At 48.7% G+C, this 16,319-nt stretch overlaps 7 protein-coding genes across 7 annotated transcripts; 3 read left to right on the top strand and 4 right to left on the bottom strand.

Moving 5' to 3' along the window:
- Positions 1 to 35: 35 nt before the first annotated feature.
- Positions 36 to 1,937, bottom strand: F4817DRAFT_366246 (beta-xylosidase; the record flags this gene model as incomplete). The annotated part of the gene is made up of 6 exons (XM_049306955.1): positions 36 to 178; positions 273 to 370; positions 419 to 1,221; positions 1,254 to 1,594; positions 1,653 to 1,863; positions 1,911 to 1,937. The coding sequence occupies 6 exons, from the start codon at positions 1,935 to 1,937 to the stop codon at positions 36 to 38; spliced, it is 1,623 nt and encodes a 540-aa protein (XP_049157733.1).
- A 1,560-nt stretch (positions 1,938 to 3,497) lies between these two features.
- Positions 3,498 to 4,938, top strand: F4817DRAFT_359606 (terpenoid synthase; the record flags this gene model as incomplete). The annotated part of the gene is made up of 8 exons (XM_049306185.1): positions 3,498 to 3,652; positions 3,703 to 3,768; positions 3,838 to 4,091; positions 4,156 to 4,312; positions 4,371 to 4,460; positions 4,517 to 4,550; positions 4,615 to 4,845; positions 4,909 to 4,938. 8 exons carry the CDS (start codon positions 3,498 to 3,500, stop codon positions 4,936 to 4,938), a joined length of 1,017 nt encoding a protein of 338 aa, XP_049157732.1.
- Positions 4,939 to 5,636: 698 nt separating this feature from the next.
- On the top strand, positions 5,637 to 7,125 carry F4817DRAFT_317155 (oryzin precursor; the record flags this gene model as incomplete). The annotated part of the gene is made up of 4 exons (XM_049300770.1): positions 5,637 to 5,894; positions 5,978 to 6,273; positions 6,438 to 6,562; positions 6,638 to 7,125. 4 exons carry the CDS (start codon positions 5,637 to 5,639, stop codon positions 7,123 to 7,125), a joined length of 1,167 nt encoding a protein of 388 aa, XP_049157731.1.
- A 120-nt stretch (positions 7,126 to 7,245) lies between these two features.
- Positions 7,246 to 8,291, bottom strand: F4817DRAFT_317154 (uncharacterized protein; the record flags this gene model as incomplete). The annotated part of the gene is made up of 3 exons (XM_049300769.1): positions 7,246 to 7,463; positions 7,518 to 7,967; positions 8,045 to 8,291. The coding sequence occupies 3 exons, from the start codon at positions 8,289 to 8,291 to the stop codon at positions 7,246 to 7,248; spliced, it is 915 nt and encodes a 304-aa protein (XP_049157730.1).
- Positions 8,292 to 9,010: 719 nt separating this feature from the next.
- On the top strand, positions 9,011 to 11,181 carry F4817DRAFT_341545 (uncharacterized protein). The gene is made up of 2 exons (XM_049303772.1): positions 9,011 to 9,481; positions 9,545 to 11,181. Exons 1-2 carry the CDS (start codon positions 9,208 to 9,210, stop codon positions 10,846 to 10,848), a joined length of 1,578 nt encoding a protein of 525 aa, XP_049157729.1. The 5' UTR covers positions 9,011 to 9,207; the 3' UTR covers positions 10,849 to 11,181.
- Positions 11,182 to 13,577, bottom strand: F4817DRAFT_341544 (tubulin/FtsZ family protein). Its single transcript, XM_049303771.1, has 5 exons — positions 13,345 to 13,577; positions 13,082 to 13,140; positions 12,700 to 13,013; positions 12,132 to 12,635; positions 11,182 to 12,078 (listed from the first exon to the last, which is right to left on the bottom strand). The coding sequence occupies exons 1-5, from the start codon at positions 13,354 to 13,356 to the stop codon at positions 11,597 to 11,599; spliced, it is 1,371 nt and encodes a 456-aa protein (XP_049157728.1). The 5' UTR covers positions 13,357 to 13,577; the 3' UTR covers positions 11,182 to 11,596.
- A 369-nt stretch (positions 13,578 to 13,946) lies between these two features.
- Positions 13,947 to 16,153, bottom strand: F4817DRAFT_341543 (uncharacterized protein). Its single transcript, XM_049303770.1, has 3 exons — positions 15,978 to 16,153; positions 15,852 to 15,918; positions 13,947 to 15,788 (listed from the first exon to the last, which is right to left on the bottom strand). Exons 1-3 carry the CDS (start codon positions 15,986 to 15,988, stop codon positions 14,199 to 14,201), a joined length of 1,668 nt encoding a protein of 555 aa, XP_049157727.1. The 5' UTR covers positions 15,989 to 16,153; the 3' UTR covers positions 13,947 to 14,198.
- Positions 16,154 to 16,319: the final 166 nt, after the last annotated feature.

Below are 16,319 nucleotides of genomic sequence, written 5' to 3'. Positions count from 1 at the left end.
CTTTTTATTTACTATACTATGTACGGTACAGTAGTTCATGCCTCACGATCCGCATCGTCAACATCTTCTTGGGATCTAAACTGCCGGAGGCCCGTGTACTGCCAGTTAGATACATACGTCTCAGACGCCCGTTCGCCATGCCTGCCGTTAGAAGTAGCGTAGACTCCAAGGACGAGGCCTAAGTTAAGATTAGCTTTTCTATTTTAAAAACGTCGATCTGCTATCGTGTAGGTGGATGTGTGGTGACAAGTGTCGGGGGCTAGTTAACGTACCCGAGTAATATGGCACCAGTTCGTCTCCTCGACAGTAGCCAAAGACCCGTATCTCTGTCTCCTTCCCTGCTGGCCCAGCCGAAAATGCAAAGTGTGTGCTGTTGACGGCCTCGATCTGCAGAGTCAGTTTCTGCCCGGCCCATCACTCCAGCAGCGGGTAGGCCTCGCTCGAGGCGCTGCTCGTATTATCCTCCTGTGAGGGCTTGAGCAATACGATGCCGAGGTCAAAGTGCTGTGCCTGGTCTTGAATAGCCCAGACCCCAACTTCCATCTCCTCCTTGGTCAACGAAGATGTCCAGTCAACGTCGATGCGGAACCGGAACAGCGAGTGCGCCATTCGCCGGCCGACGAAAGTCTGCCCGCGGCGTAGCGCGTAGTCCCCGTCGAAACCCGTCAGGTTGAGCACCGATGATTTCAGCGCTAATGTATTCCAGTGGCCAGGCGGCGAGACGGCGTAGTTCCGCGCGGTGGGCAGTCGCCAGCGAACGAAATGGATCGGCAATGGGCTGCCGGGTGGGAATGTAACCGAGTCGTCAGCATCGCTGAGTTGGCCCTCACCCTGCCCGGGGATTTCTTCAGCGGGCAGCGTCCAGCCTGAGACTTCGCCAGAAACAGGGGTGAAGACAGGCCATCCGCCCTCCTCCCATGTCACGGGCGTGAGTACCGTCTCGCGGCCCAGGGGGAAGTTTGCGAAATACGGCGCCTCGCCGTAGGAGCCGCCGGCGCGCACTGCAAGGGCTACGGCCCACCACCTCCCGTTTGCGTCCTGAAACAAATCAGCATGTCCCACCGCTTGGAAATATGTGCTTGTATCATTGGCTGCCGTGAGGAGCGGGTTGGCTGGCGCTGGCTCGAACGGACCCTGCAGGTTGCGGGAGCGCGCCATGGTCACCATGTGGTTCTCGCGGGTTCCTCCTTCGGCTGCCAACATATAGTACCAGCCATCGCGCTTAAAGATGTGTGGACCCTCTGGTGATGAACCCCCCGTTCCATTCTATGGCATGGCATAAGGATATTCCCAATTTCGCCAGTCTCAAGGTCGAGAGGTGCGTGCATTATGCCGGGACAATATGCCGCGGTGTGAGCGCCAGAGACGTACGTAGTACCATCATCATCCCAAAATGGGCTCGGGTCGAACCCCGGAAAGGAGAAGTGTACTGGGTCGGACCAAGCCTCGGAACTATACGGATCTTCGGTGGTAACGAGGGAGTTGTCCCAGCGGGAATCATTGACGCGTGGTAGCTGCTGGTTAACTAATGTAGTCATGAGGTAGAAGATCCCCCCTCGAAAGCGCAGCGTCGGCGCGTAAATACCACCGGTGGCTTTGGGTAGAAAAGCCATGCCCGGCAACTGGTCAGAGCGACTGAAGGCGTTGGACACAATGCTTCCAGTATACCAAATCCCTACTGGCATGGATCGGTAGGCCCGGGAAAGCAAGGAAGCTTGATGACGCGCAGAACCAGGTATCATCGAGCTCAGGGACAAAGATGCAGCTCGGATCCGGATGAAATCCGGTGATGATAGAATCCGGTGATGATAGGATTCCAGAGGGTGGAGTTCTGCGCCGATATACCCAGTGAGAAGAGCAGGGCTAAGAAGCACGTAAGAGGCGTGAGATGCTGCATGTTGGCTGCGAACACGGGGCAGAAATGCCAGCTTGAGCATTTTGCATAGATGATATCTCGTCAGGTCTCAAGCCCCCCGTCTTTATGGCAAGTTTATAGACAAGCCTATAGAGAATAGACTCCCCTCAACCCCGCCCGGAAACTTGTATCGTAGACCGCGAAGGTGCTCGTGAGATCCGTGCTCGGGAGAATGTTACCGAGCTTCCCTTGTCTAGACTCACGTATCCATGGTAATAAGGAAGACAGTTCCAACCGAGTCCCAAACCAAATCCCGGGGATCCTTAGCTCTTCGGTATTAGCTAGAGACTAAAGTGACGTTTGAATAGTGTGTGTGCCATATGTAGTGTAGAGGTGACCCTTGGATACTCCACCGTCTTTCCCCAGATGCCCAAATGAGTCTAGCCGGGGGCATTTATGCGGCGTACTTAGCATAGGTAGTTCAACATTCTTCAGCTTCATGTGAAGCCTATTACGATAGCCAAGACGGCAGAGATTATAACGTGAGGATAGTTAAGTATAGATAGGCAAGCAGGTAGGTAGGTAGCTCGCCAATCGAACATCGAGATCACCTAGATCAGACCTCTTAGATCAGACCTTAATGTCGTCTACCCACCAACTTTTTCAGTCTTCAGTGTTACATACACGTTGTGTGATAGACATTCTAAATGCAGTTCTTCGGAATTTTCTAAACTAGGATGCGTCTTACATCAATCTAGATCTATCACACGGGGCTGCATGAGTCCTGATCCGGTCCTGGACTGAAGCCCGAAACAGGTGATTGGCTCATCGTATCATCCAGCTAAGGTTATACAAGACATCCTCAAGCTTATGTCTAAACTCTAGTTTGCAATCTATTATTTTAAAATACACTATTCGCGGACTGTTGTAGATATTTGAGTATAATCTCTGAATGTAACATACCTCATAAGGCACTGAATTATAATATTCAAGCTCCTTGGTATAAGGCCGAGATAATAGGTAGAGATGTTGGCTTCCTAGAGCAGTTAAGCTATCTGTAAGCGTGGTAATATAATATAAACGCCCCAGCTAATCACTCTAAATCAGCTCTAAGTAAAGACGAGATTGCGTAAGTTGAGTTTAGAGGTCATCATCTTTCAGCCACTTTAAAGTATAACGCAGCTCGGAGATCGCCGTATTTTGTAGTTGATAGAGAAAATTGGGCTCTAAACCCTTGTTACTTATATCTACCTAGGTTGGTTGGTAGTTATTGTATGGATTATCTGATACATTCTTCGATGTACATATGTCTGTGCGAGTAATTTCGGAGAGTAGCTGGCGTGGGACATGTCTTTCCTGGAAGTTGCCGAACGACTTGGCAATTTTACGACGTAGGTAAGCTTCAGGCTTCCTACATCATATTGCATGGTATCCAGCATATATCACACCGAATAGGAACGCTTTAACGGGTTGGTATAGATAAGGCGGCATAATAATCAAAACGGCACAGCGTTATTCTTGTATATTAAGTAGGTAGCTATATATGTGTGTCTTCTCTCCCCTCGTCTGCTCTTGATACTGACCTATTGACCATCACAAATACATTCTCATCGTTTAATAACCACACAATTTCTTCACGACAATGCAGAACTACAGTGAAAAAGAACTCGTGGCTAAGAGGCTCAAGGGCCAGCGGCTTGTTATCCCGGACATGCGTCCCATATTCGCACATTGGCCCAGCGAACAAAATGAGCACTATCATACGGTGAAAGATATAATAGACAAGCAGATCGCGGAGTATGTGGTGCTACTTAGAACAGACGCGGGAAACTACTAACACGAATAAGGCAACCTATGAAGGATGAAGCTCGTACAGCATTTTACAATATGAATCCGTCTCTGCTCGCAGCAAGGTATATTGATATTACACATCTACTTAGCAATAGACTTGTATTTTGATACAAAGGCTAATTATTCACTAGGTGGTGGCCAAGGTCTTCGGAAGATAACTACCGGGTCTTAGTCGATCTAATCATCTGGTTTGCCTATTGGGATGATCTCTCCGAGAGCCTCGCTGCCGATCCTAGTGCTGCCGAAAACCTTCGTAGCGCCACCAAGGTTCTCGGCCGCCAATCGCTCGGTCTAGCAACTTCAGAAAAAGATGTTGACATTTCTAACCCGCTCATACTTGACTTTAGGAGAATTGGCGAGAAGATTCGTACTGCCTATGATGAAGGTGAGAATGCAACCTGGTCTATAAACTGCTCAACGCGGATATTAATGTTTCTTGTGGCATGCAGAGCAGCGCAAGACTTTCTTAGCTCATTTCGAGAAATACGTCGATTCGACACGTCTTGAGGGAGAGGCCGACTTGAGTGAAACGCTACCCAGCCTTAAGAGGTACTGGGAGGTGAGGATATTGACCAGCGGCATGGGCATATTGCTCGGCGTCACCGAGTAAGCAACTTGGGTAACCACACTAATGTAAGACACTGAGATGCTGACACTTGAACAGATTTGCTGCCGAAGTTAAATTACCCCGTCATATAGTCAGCTCAGCTGCGTATGAGAGCTTGTGGACAACGACTATCGTAATTAACTCGATGTATGTCCCTGACATATTATAGAGTTAAGTCAACTAGCTAATATAATAATTATCAGTGTGAATGATTTAATATCTTTCAAGAAGGAGATGGTAAGTATCGTCAAAGGGGATTTACTCATACGAACACCTTAAACTAACATGACCTTATTCGTAGAAAGCGGGAAGCGTGTTGAGCTCCGTCGCTATACTCTACCAACAAGTTGACAATCTTGATGCGGCAGTGCAGATGTCGGTTGCCCACCTCAAAATACTAGTCGACGAATTTGACCGCACGGCCAACATACTGCTGTCCAAGTTTCCCCTGAGCCCCGAAGAGATCGAGTCTGTCTCGAAAGTCATCGATACTCTCAGGATGGTCAACACTGGGAATCTAGAGTGGAGGTTTGTCGACCCTTTGAATAAGCACACTATTTATACCTAGAGCCATATTTGCTAACATCTTGTTCAGTTTGCAGGCGAAGCGCTATGGAGTCGCTGACTCTATCACACAGACTGGACAGATTGAAGTGGTTCTATGATTGCTAAATAGCCCAGCATGTTGACGGTCCTTGGGAGAAGATAATCAAATGTAGTACATGAAGGAATGCCGAGCTTATAGTGAGTTATACATGAACACTGGGATTGGGTTGCGTGAGTCAATAGATATGGGGCACTCGTTTGGCTCTCTTCCAGTATCAATCATTAGAGGTTGATATAGATTCCAGGAATTTATCATAGCTCCTAAATTTTCATGTTTTGTCTCGTGTTCTGAATACAAAAATATACTAAGAAATCTATCGTTAATATCGTCCAAGCCCGCGTTCCATCCGCTTCCCGAAAGGAATCTAATAAACTCGCAAACTTAATATACGACAACTTTAAATGTTACAACGATATGCCGGTCTTACATTACTGAACCGTGGTCGGTTGCGTGCTGCCAGGCACTCGTGTCATATACGACTCCTTGCTAGAGGCTCGTAATACTAAAAGCTTAAGGGGTTAGTTGAGTCATGTCATGTACCCGCCCCTGTTACCTGAATATGACGATATATAGGTACCGAACTGTTCTAGATATTTAAAAATAGACATATATTTGTTTTATTCCCCCTCCCGTCTTCCTTTTCACGGACGGTATTGAGTAAAAAACAATATTACTTACTACCATATCTATAAAGTTGAACATCTAGGTAATTCATGATGAGATTCCTCGGCGCACTCCTAGCAGTTCCTCTTGCTGTCCTCGCGGCCCCTATCCTAGAGGCCGACGGTGAAGCGATCCCGGGTAAATGGATTGCCGTCCTCAAGCCGGCTAATACGACCGGTGAACTCTCCAGCACAGTTGCGAATATTTTAGATGGGATAGCTCCCGAGCACACCTACGACATAGGGAGTTTTCAGGGGTATTCGTTCTCGGCTTCCGATGCTGTGATCAACTCGCTTGCGGATGTAGATGAGGTTAGCTCATAGCTGTCTTTAATATCTAAGCTAGCGCTAGCTAGCATTTTCTTATAGAATAATGAACGACTAATAACCTCTAGATCGCATACATTACGCCCGACACAAAAGTCAGCATTGCGTCCCTGACCTCGCAAACCTCGGCGCCATGGGGTCTCACTAGGATCTCTAACCGGAAGCCAGACGCCTCCGAGTACACGTACGACGAGTCTGCCGGCGAGGGCACGTATGCGTACATCCTCGACACAGGCATCTTCGTCGATCACCCCGAGTTCGGCGGGCGTGCTTCGTTTGGCGCCAACTTCGTGCAGGGTAACAATAACAACACCGACGAGCACGGACACGGCACTCACGTTGCCGGCATCATTGGCTCCGCAACGTCAGTTATATTTATTTGAAATCCCCTTCATGCCGTGTTATGTTATGTTCGAGGTGCTATAGTAGCAAGCTAAGCACAGCGGCGAATTGCCATCATTCCAAAATACCAAAGCAACCCCCCACCGCTTATAAAAGATCTAGCAGAAAGAGCTAATTCAATGGCAGCTACGGCGTGGCCAAGAAGATAAACCTGATTGCCGTAAAAGTCCTTCGTCCGACTGGCACTGGTGATGTCAGTCAAATAATCGCAGGCCTCCAGTGGGCCGTGAAGGATGCTATCTCGAATGGAAGTGAGTTCCTCTTCCTTACCAGTTAATCATTTGCTACGTATAGCCAGAATAATATCGACTAACGAGAGATGGTAGCAATCAAAAAGGCAGTTGTCAATATCTCACTTGGAGCTCCAAACAGAAACCCCGAAGCTCCTCTTAACGCGGCGGCATCGGCAGCGGTTAAGCAGGGCCTATTTATAGCCGTCGCAGCCGGTAACGACGACGTGGACGCCGGGGGCTTCACTCCCGCTAACGAGCCTACTGTCTGCACGGTTGGCGCTACCCAACGTAATGATACCCGGGCGTATTTCTCGAACTACGGCGATCTAATCGACGTATTTGCGCCGGGAGAAGACATCATTAGCACGTCCAACAATGGCAGCACGGCGATCCGGTCAGGCACTTCCCAAGCCTCACCGTATATCGCCGGGCTTGCCGCCTACCTGTTAGCCCTTGAGGGCCCGCGTGATCCCCTTGCTCTATGTAGTCGCATCCAGGAGCTCTCTACCAAAGATGTAGTGGTAAATTCCAGGTCTAAAAACAACAACGTAGCAAACAATGGGGTCGAACAAAGCGGGTAGGGTTCTAGGTTAGGATATAGTAGCGTCATGTCGTGGACACGAGGTCCTGACGTGTATCTAGGTTTGGGATATGCATCAACCACTATATATATATATCTTGCATTAGTTGGAATATACTTTTTACGACTTATTCGCGTCATATTCTCCTTCGGGAACGACCAAGCCATGCATCCCCTTGTACGGTGCGGGTTCTGCAGGTTTCCACCCGCCTCTCTGCAGCAGACCTGGATCCTCGAGCGTATAGACTTGGATCTTTAGTGGCCTGCAGCACTTGATCATTTCCTTCTCGCTGTCGGCACCGAAGCCCCATAGCGATAGGTCGCCGCCCGGACATGTGCCTGTATATCGTTAATTAAAAATACTAAAACGATGACAGGAAGAGTGCGGCGTACTCAGGGCCATCAATATGTCCTGCTCGGCTAAGAACTCAATGTAATCTCCCTTCTGGGCAGGACATGGATTCATAAAGTAACGGCCTTGCTCATCTAGGCCCGTGACTTGAAATATGTTGATAACATCGTGCACGTCGCCCTCATTTAGTCCATAGGGAATTACAGCTCGTGTAAGATTGGAACGGCAGTGAAAGTCGTACCCCTTACCCGAAAGCACGCTCGAGATATATCCATCGCACCCCGTACCCAGCAAGTCGTGGACGCGGCCGCCATGCTCATCGACACCGTACCATGAGAGACTGTCACCTATAATTGTCACGAGGGGGCGCATATAAGGCAGACACGACCATAGTCTATCGTATGTTGAGACGTGAGAAGCGTAAAGTTGCTTCGTGCGCGCCGCCCAGAATTTCTCCCGGGGGTTATGAGCATTCCAGATGTTTAGGTCCCCTTTAAGCCATTCCACTAATCAGCCTACCCTTTTCACGACAAGTCAGGGATATACTCCCTATGTCAGATATACATACCAACCTGCGGACCCTCGGGCGTGCTGATTCGCACAATCGACCCGGCGGGTGCTTTCCAAGCCCTGCCTGACCTAATAGGAAGTACAAACTCTTGGAGCAAGACACGCGGGGCGGTTGCGATTGTACTGTATAGGTCCTTATTAACAGTTAGCGGTGACCCGGTTACGGGTAGATACGCGGGTTTCGGCTTTGGGATCGGCTTCCGGGCCTTAAGACGGGCCTCGGCTTCTTCCTTGCTTATAGACATAATGGAAATAGTGAGGTTATAGAAAACATGTGAATATTATGTTGTATTAACTAACAGATTAAGCGAGTATTTTTGAACAAGACTGTATAATATGTTGCTTCCGAGGACGCTCCGGTAACGCTATTGGTGAGATGAATGATATCTTATAGGAACGGTGCGGAGTAGTGAATCCTAGGACCTAGGCGCGAACTAGTTAATGGGCGACGATAGCGGCCTATATGTGTTAGTAGTATCAAATGTTTCCCACTCCGATTCATATTCTTATCAGATATATATTTCGTAATGTTATGATATGTTACAAATCGAAGAGCTATTTCGTAATAGCTGTATATGATCTAGCATGGCGGTTGCTTTCCTTATGAGGTATCCCGTATGGAGTTCGCGAACCTATTTGCTAATAAATATAGTAGCTCACTCAGTCTCCCGCGTGGTCTTATTAAGCGCATCGCAGTTCTATCACGGAGATTATTATTTTAAAAGTGATAATACTAAATAATAGGTAAAGACACTAGCGCCACCCCTGCAATATTCTTATTAGGATACACTCAAATTTCAGAGAAAGATATCGTAGTATTACAGGTACGTAATTGTGTGAGCTGCGACTGGGCAAAAAGGGGTTAAATGAGGGAAGTTTGGATAATATGAGATAAGACAGATAAGGTCAGCACATGCTGCATGGCTGTTTGCTTTAGAGCACTAACGTCTCTATGTAAATACAGGGGGCCTACGGGGGGTTAGGTAGTGAGTGGATCATACCTGCCGATCCTCCTCGGAGCACCTGGACTGCGACTTCACCTGCGACATTGTCTACTACAACTAACATTTGTGATTTACACGAACGCAAACGATACACAGACGACGGAGCTCACCACAAGTCCTAAATACGATTAAGAAACCCGACTAGCTCTAGTTAACGATGGATAAGCTTCCGCCAGAGATCCTCCTCCATATCCTCGAGTTTACCGTCGTAGCGCTCTATGGCAACAAGAACAATCTTCTTAGGCTGCGCGCCACTTGCAAGCTGTTCAATGAAGTCCTGAAACCTTTTGCTCTCCGGACGCTTCAGTTAGAGTTCACGCGCCTCGACCGAACCGAGAGAAGACTAAAACCGCCCGATTACGGTGCATTGCGCCGGATAGGACCTCTCTGCCAGGCGCTGTACCTGGATATGATGGTTGTGAGAGACGACAGTATGGACTCCTATAAATTCCCTACTGCTTAATTGCACTGACTAACTCACCTGGCTTGTGTAGGTGAAGTAGGATTCTTGGGCAGTATGTTTGCTCAGGTCCCCGCGATGGATTCCTTCGTGTCTCGTCTACGGAATACCTACTGCATGAATGACTACTCCTTCACCGAGATCGACTACCGTCATCAACTAGGTCGTCTTCTCGAGCAAGCGCCGAACGTCACAGCGGTAAAGCTGAACCTACCCTTTCAATTAGTGTCACCAGGACCGTATAGCGCAACGACTATGATACTAGGAAATACCTTCGAAGCGTTGGCGCAGCGCCCAGAAGAATCCGAAACTCTTAGGACATTGGTACTGGAGAACCTAACCGATAGGTCCATAGCGAGCCTCTGGCGAAACCCTCAGGACGTGAAGAACATAATCGGCGCGTTCAGGGATCTCCAACATCTATTCTTATCGGTTCGGCGAAATGAGGAGGAACGAGATGGCACTATCAACTTCCGCAACCGCTTATGGGAGATGATCGGCAAGGCAGAGAAGCTCGAAAGCCTATGTCTGGCTGACCTGGACGTAAACGAAAAGCACTATTGGGACATCAAGACCTCGTCGCAGCGGGACTCGACGCTCGAAGAGTGGCAGTTCAAGTCCATACCCACGATCCACAAGCCGCCTAAATCGGTCTTGCCTAATCTCACCCACCTGGAATTATGGCAGGTCGAAGTGATGGGCTGTGGTCTTTTGTCTGTACTTAAGTGCTTTGGCGACTCCCTAAAGGAGCTCTTCCTAGACGGCGTGTACCTCAAGACCGTCTATAACGCCGATTCCCCTCAGGACGTAAACAGCACGCTCTGGATCGGCTTGCCCAATGTACGACCGCCGCCCAACCACCGGTGGGTAGCAACGTACCTGCGCCAGATCCGGGCCCAACTTCGCGTCTGCCGCGTCGCCAACCTGGGGTACGACCAATACGTCATGAGCGAGAATCCCCTCAACAGCGCAGAATACGACACCGTGGATCCCTGCGGACTAGGGCGGTGCATAGAGCAGCGATTCGTAGAAGTAGCCACGGGAATAAAGCAGCCAGCCGCCCCCGACGGGTCTCCGGTGGCCTACTTCCCGGAAGAAGGGGAGCAGGAGCCCTGGGCTCTAGCTGACCGGGAACCGCCGGCCGAGGGGCTCCGCAGCGAGGACTGGAACGTGAAGCATTACATGGCAACGCGATATAGCCCGACCTCGAGTTGGCAGCGGTCTATCGACGGCTTGTTTCCCAACTGCAACCAGTTTACACTGAACGCACTTAACAGCTTTGCCGACAGTGCCTGCACTGGCATGACGCTGCTGAAGCAGCTGCACGATCAAGAATGAATCGTCTATATAGCTTAGCGGAGACGTGTGTGTGTACCCAAGGTTTCCTTTAAATCTCTTTCCTCAAATACCAAAGCAAATACCCCTTTTATACGGCGCTCCTTTGTTTTCATTTCACGATTCATGCTTAGTGTTCCCTTGGCTTATATGGCAAAGAGCCGTTATAATAGTAATACTAGATGAGTCTTTTCGCGACGCTGATTAGGCGTCTGGTGGTTTAATGGGGAAACTGGATGGACTGCTAGGTCCTCTTCGTACACAATAGATACCACAAATCCAGAAAATATTAGCAATAGAGCAAAGGTACTATTAATAGGCTAATGAGAGCATCTAGAGTAAAATAAATATTCGCTCTTATTTAGACTAACTACTTGGCAACTCACAACGTGTACGTATTGAATCCTGGGAATCATGAATCTCATTCATCAACCTACTCGACATTGCACAATTTGTGCAGCGTTGCATTTGTACTGAGAGCTAGGCAACTCGGGGGGAAATATAAGAAAACGGGGTACTCTTTGTCCATCTACTACCTACTGGACATCCTTGACCTTGCGAGGCCTCCCTCTTCCAAGAAATACCAGGATATCCACACATCATCATCCCCTGTTCTATTCGCGACTCCAACAAAAACAGAAGCCTTTTGCCAACTCGAACGTCGAAGAAATAGGATTAAGGACACGAGTATTCGACAGCAGGAACTGATGGAAAGCGAACCTAGGGGTATTATACGCTTAATGCAGAAATCTTAATACTCGGCTTCGGTCTCATCCGGCTCGAAGCTATCAGCCGCAACCTCCTCGTAATCCTTCTCCAGAGCTGCCAGATCCTCACGAGCCTCGGAGAACTCGCCTTCCTCCATACCCTCACCCACATACCAGTGCACGAAGGCACGCTTGCTGTACATGAGGTCGAACTTGTAGTCCAGACGGGACCAGGCCTCGGCAATAGCAGTCGTGTTGGACAACATAGAAACGGAGCGGTCGACGGACGCGAGACCACCGTCAGATGGCGACGCGGTGGGAACAGCCATGGGCTTCTGGTAGTTGATACCCAACTTGAAACCAGTGGGGCACCATTCAACGAGGTTGAAGGAAGACTTCGCTTTTAGGGCTGCAATAGCAGCGTTGCAGTCACGGGGAACAACATCACCACGGTACAGGAGGGCGACAGCCATGTACTTGCCGTTTCGAGGGTCGCAGACAACCATCTGGTTGTTCGGCTCGAAACCTGATAAGTAGGTTAGTCATCTGAATGTGACAATAATAGCCATGGCAACGTACATTGGAAGGTAAGGTCATGGACCTTGAAGCTCTCGTGGGCGCTCTTGGCAGCTGAGATGACAGGCGCGTAGCTGATTAGAGGGTAGTGGATACGAGGATACGGGACCAAGTTGGTCTGGAACTCGTTCAGATCAACGTTCAGAGCACCGTCGAATCGTAGGGACGAAGTAATAGAGCTGACGACCTGAGCAATGAGGCGGTTCAAGTGCTCAGAGTTGGGACGAGGGATGTCGAGGTTACGTCTGCAAATGTCGTAGACAGCTTCGTTATCAACCAGGAATGTGCAGTCGGAGTTCTCGATAGTACTGTGGGTAGATAGAACAGCATTGTAAGGCTCGACAACGGCGGTAGACACACGAGGGGCCGGATAAACAGCGAACTCGAGCTTGCACTTCTTGCCATACTCGGTGGAAAGACGCTCGAGAAGAAGAGCACCAAAACCGGAACCGGTACCACCACCGAACGAATGGAAGATCAAGAAACCTTGAAGCGAGTTGCAGTTGTCTACCAAGGTTGTTAGCCGGGTCAAACAGAATATCCTTGAGCTACCAGAAATAATATTTCTCACCTGTCACACGGCGAATTCGGTCAAGGCAGTTATCTATCATCTCCTTGCCGATGGTGTAGTGACCTCGGGCGTAGTTGTTGGCAGCATCTTCCTTTCCGCTAATCAGAAGCTCAGGGTGGAAGAGCTGGCGATAGTTGCCGGTACGGATCTCGTCAATAGGCGAGGGGTCCAAGTCGACGAAGATGGAACGGGGTACATATTTACCACCGCTGGTCTCGGTAAAGAATGTCTCGTAGGAACCGCCATCCATAACATCCTTTGAAGCATTAGGGTCCGGGCGACCATCAGGTCCGAGGCCATGCTCAAGGAGATACCTGCGCGTGGTTGTGAGCTATAGAAACTACGCCTTGGAGCTTGACAGGCGAGGCGGTGTGGTACTTACAGCTCCCAGGCGCTGTTACCGAGCTGGGTACCAGCCTGGCCCAAGTGAAGGTGGAGGATCTGAGTACAGCAAAGGTGTTAGTCAGAGGTGTGCTAGGGGTTAGGTAGACGCGTGTCTACAACATTTCGTTTGGGAGTAGAGTAGTTGGGATATAGAAGTAAACTTCAGCTTATAGCAGGGGACGGTTATTGGGCTTAAAGCGGTGACTAGAAATTGAGACGATAGCTCTTAGGTTTTAGCTCTTGGAACTTTTAATAACTTACTTCGCCCTTCATGATGAGATCGTAGTATTATAATCGGGTGATTGAAATACCGCGACTGAGACTGTAGTCTGAACTGGAGGAAGAAAATAGGTAGGCCAGATGCGCACAGCGCTGGTAGGTATTGAAAGAGGATGAAAAAGGAGGTGTGGGCTAAAGATGGTTGTAGGTTTTTGTGTGGAGAACGAACAGATTCAATTGCTCTCCACAGCTCCAACGAGTCAATTGAAAATGAGGGGCAGGTTTCAGGGGCAACCCAATAAGCTATCGCTATGGGGGTTGCAACTGGAACCGTTACTGGACCGTTGTTTAGGTACGCGACAACACCTATGTAGGCTAAGCTATATTAGGTACTTTAGGTACCTACCTTACCTAAGTAGCTACAACACATAGATCTGTACAACTGACTGTGTAACCATCTCTCTTGCTGGCGGTACGTACATATGTTTGATAGGACAACATTGAGATGATTAGGTAGGTATATGCATACCTAATACATACAGAAGGATCAAGCTTCACCGCTTCGGTAAAAACAGTTATTTATAACAAGGACCTACCTGCTCGCAAGTGCAGCTAAGCCATACCTAACCTGCTAACGTAAAATAGTAGAGCCAAACATGCATTAGCTTGAATTAGTTTAAATTATTAGAGGATTGGATTTTTCTTCATTGGATTAACCGGTTAGGAGGTTATCTACAAATAATACCTACTTGGGTAGGGGTATTTCGTATCACGAGCGGCTCGGCCACTGCAGTTTGATAATAATGTGAATGATTCTACTACCTAGCTAATTCTGGGTATCAAGGCAGTACGTTAATTATAGGGCATCAATATGTTAATAATTTGTAGGTAGCACTCTACTTTGTCCCCTTCTTCCTCCATTCGGCCGCCCTCTTAGCTCCTCGACTCTTCGCCTTTGCCTTGACTACGCCTTTCTTCCCTTTAGTCTTGCCGAATTTCAGATCTGCGGGTCTTCCATCCTTTTCGCTAGCTCTGCGACCTTCAAAGATGATCTGCTCAGGGGATTTGAAAGCCTCCTCGGCGGCGGCTGGTTCCTTTCTATCTTTGCGTGGTCTTCCTTCGCCCTTGACTCCGTGACGTTGTCTTGCTGCTGCGGCTCTTCCTAAGAGCTTCCCTGCTCTGCCTGCTTGTGACTGTTGCTCAGGGGTTATCTTTGGCTTATGTTTAGTACTCTTCGACTTCTTATCTTGGCTATGTAAGCCCTCGAGTTTAGCCTTCTGTGTCCGCTCCATAGCAAGGGCCGTCTTTCGCGGATCCTTAGCGCGAGATACGCGCAACACCCGTGGCAACATCGGAGGAAACTTCTTGCCGTCTAATAACAGAGCTGATTCAACGTCGTTGGTATCGTAGAATTGCACATATGCAAAGCCTTTGCCTACTCGTGTCTTGGGATCCCTAGGAATACGGACGCTCTCTACTTTACCAGCATGCTGACCAAAGATTCGCCATAATCCTTCTTCAAAATCTGCCGGAACCTTTGTGCGCTTCTTCGTTGTAGTTTCACCCTCAGCAGTGGTATTAATGACGGTTTCGTCATCTACGAAACCAAGATTTCCCACAAAAACACATCTTCGATTATCTACCGCGTTGGGGTGCGCTACGCTATCCACCCGGATATGGCGTTCGAGAATGACAGAACCATTCAACTCTTTGAGCGCAGTGCGTGCAGCAAGAGGGGTTGAGTAGACGACGTAGGCGTTGGTAGATTTCGTCGTTGCGGACATGACGGATTTTGTAATGAACGCAGCACGCTTTGGCATCGCGCCAGTGGAATATGCAGTTGAACGGAAACGTAGAGACTCGACTTTATGCGGCCCACTAGCTGAGTCTAGTGTCGATAGTGGTGATGAAAGATGAGATATCAGAAGCTTTTTTGCTTTAGATGAAGAAATAGCTTCGGCTGAAATATTGCCGAGGAATAGAGTTCGGTTTGCCTTATCCAGTTCGACGTCTGTATGATCATCCGTCTTCGCAAGAAGGGATTCGTGAACTAACGGGGTTTCACCCTCATCTGAGTCTTCCGCTATTTCGGTTGTCGTACCGTTTATCGCCTGTCCGGCTTCTCCCTTGCGGCGTTTGTCAGACCGCGCCTCCTTTTCCGCGTCCTCGGCCACCTTCCGCATATATTTATCCTCCAGGTCGTCGTGCTCATCTTTGCGCTTCCTCTTACGATCCTTCTTTTGCGGCGCTGGCGACTCTTCTGCGGACTCGGAATTGTCTGACGCTACTTCATCATCTGAAGAGATACCTCCCTCAGCATCGTCATCTAAGTCGCTCAGGACCTCATCGTCAACCTCTTCACCATCAGTAGGCAATCCATCCTCTGAACCTGATCCCTCATCATTTGACGTTTGTGAAGGTTTCCTTTCTTTGTGTAGGAGTAAATTTGAGTACCGTGTCTTTGAGGGGACTTGTACAGGCCCGGCCTATTATCAATCAGCTTGCGAGACCCTACCAGTCGCAGTACATGATGTAAGTAGACGACTTACACTACTTGCGAATAGAGCATCGAGGGTGGGGTCGATAACTTTCGTTGATGCTGTTAAACCGGGCTTTCTAACCGCTGTTAATATATGACATATTTAACAGCATGAAAATTGGTATGGTAGACTTACGATTTGGCCATCTTCACGTTGCTACTTGGGTTATTATGTTTGATAGTATTGACAGTGAAGTTTATTACATCGCGGCTGCGAGTGCGACCAATAGAGAAAAAAAAAAAGTCTGGTACTTTAGGTCGTATCTTATCTTATCGAGCCCAAGTTTGAGTGGTGGATCAATTGATTGAATTGGATTGGATTGGATTGGAAAAACCGAGGGCCCCCCCGTGTGCGGGACCACAAGAGCCCGACTTTTAGCAAGGCTTATGTCATCCCTTATGTCATCCCCTTATGTCATTCTTCCGAAATTTAGCCGCTCATTCCACTAAGGTCACGTGCCGCCACGCCGGGCCGCGC

Source organism: Daldinia loculata, assembly GCF_022478755.1.
Source record: "Daldinia loculata strain CBS 113971 unplaced genomic scaffold F4817scaffold_34, whole genome shotgun sequence".
In the NCBI taxonomy this organism is placed as follows: domain Eukaryota; kingdom Fungi; phylum Ascomycota; class Sordariomycetes; order Xylariales; family Hypoxylaceae; genus Daldinia; species Daldinia loculata.
Note: the sequence above shows the minus strand (reverse complement) of the source record. Positions and strands in the feature narration are given on the sequence as shown.

What these genes read in the sequence shown, in the direction of transcription:
- F4817DRAFT_341544 (XM_049303771.1), bottom strand. An exon ending in GGTAACAGCGCCTGGGAGCT is followed by an intron (nt 13,014 to 13,081) that starts GTAAGTACCACA and finishes AACCACGCGCAG; the next exon opens with GTATCTCCTTGAGCATGGCC. An exon ending in CCATGACCTTACCTTCCAAT is followed by an intron (nt 12,079 to 12,131) that starts GTACGTTGCCAT and finishes CCTACTTATCAG; the next exon opens with GTTTCGAGCCGAACAACCAG.
- F4817DRAFT_341543 (XM_049303770.1), bottom strand. An exon ending in ATGCTCTATTCGCAAGTAGT is followed by an intron (nt 15,789 to 15,851) that starts GTAAGTCGTCTA and finishes GATTGATAATAG; the next exon opens with GCCGGGCCTGTACAAGTCCC.
- F4817DRAFT_341545 (XM_049303772.1), top strand. Translation starts at nt 9,208, where the DNA reads ATGGATAAGCTTCCGCCAGAGATCCTCCTCCATATCCTCGAGTTTACC. An exon ending in GATGGTTGTGAGAGACGACA is followed by an intron (nt 9,482 to 9,544) that starts GTATGGACTCCT and finishes TGGCTTGTGTAG; the next exon opens with GTGAAGTAGGATTCTTGGGC.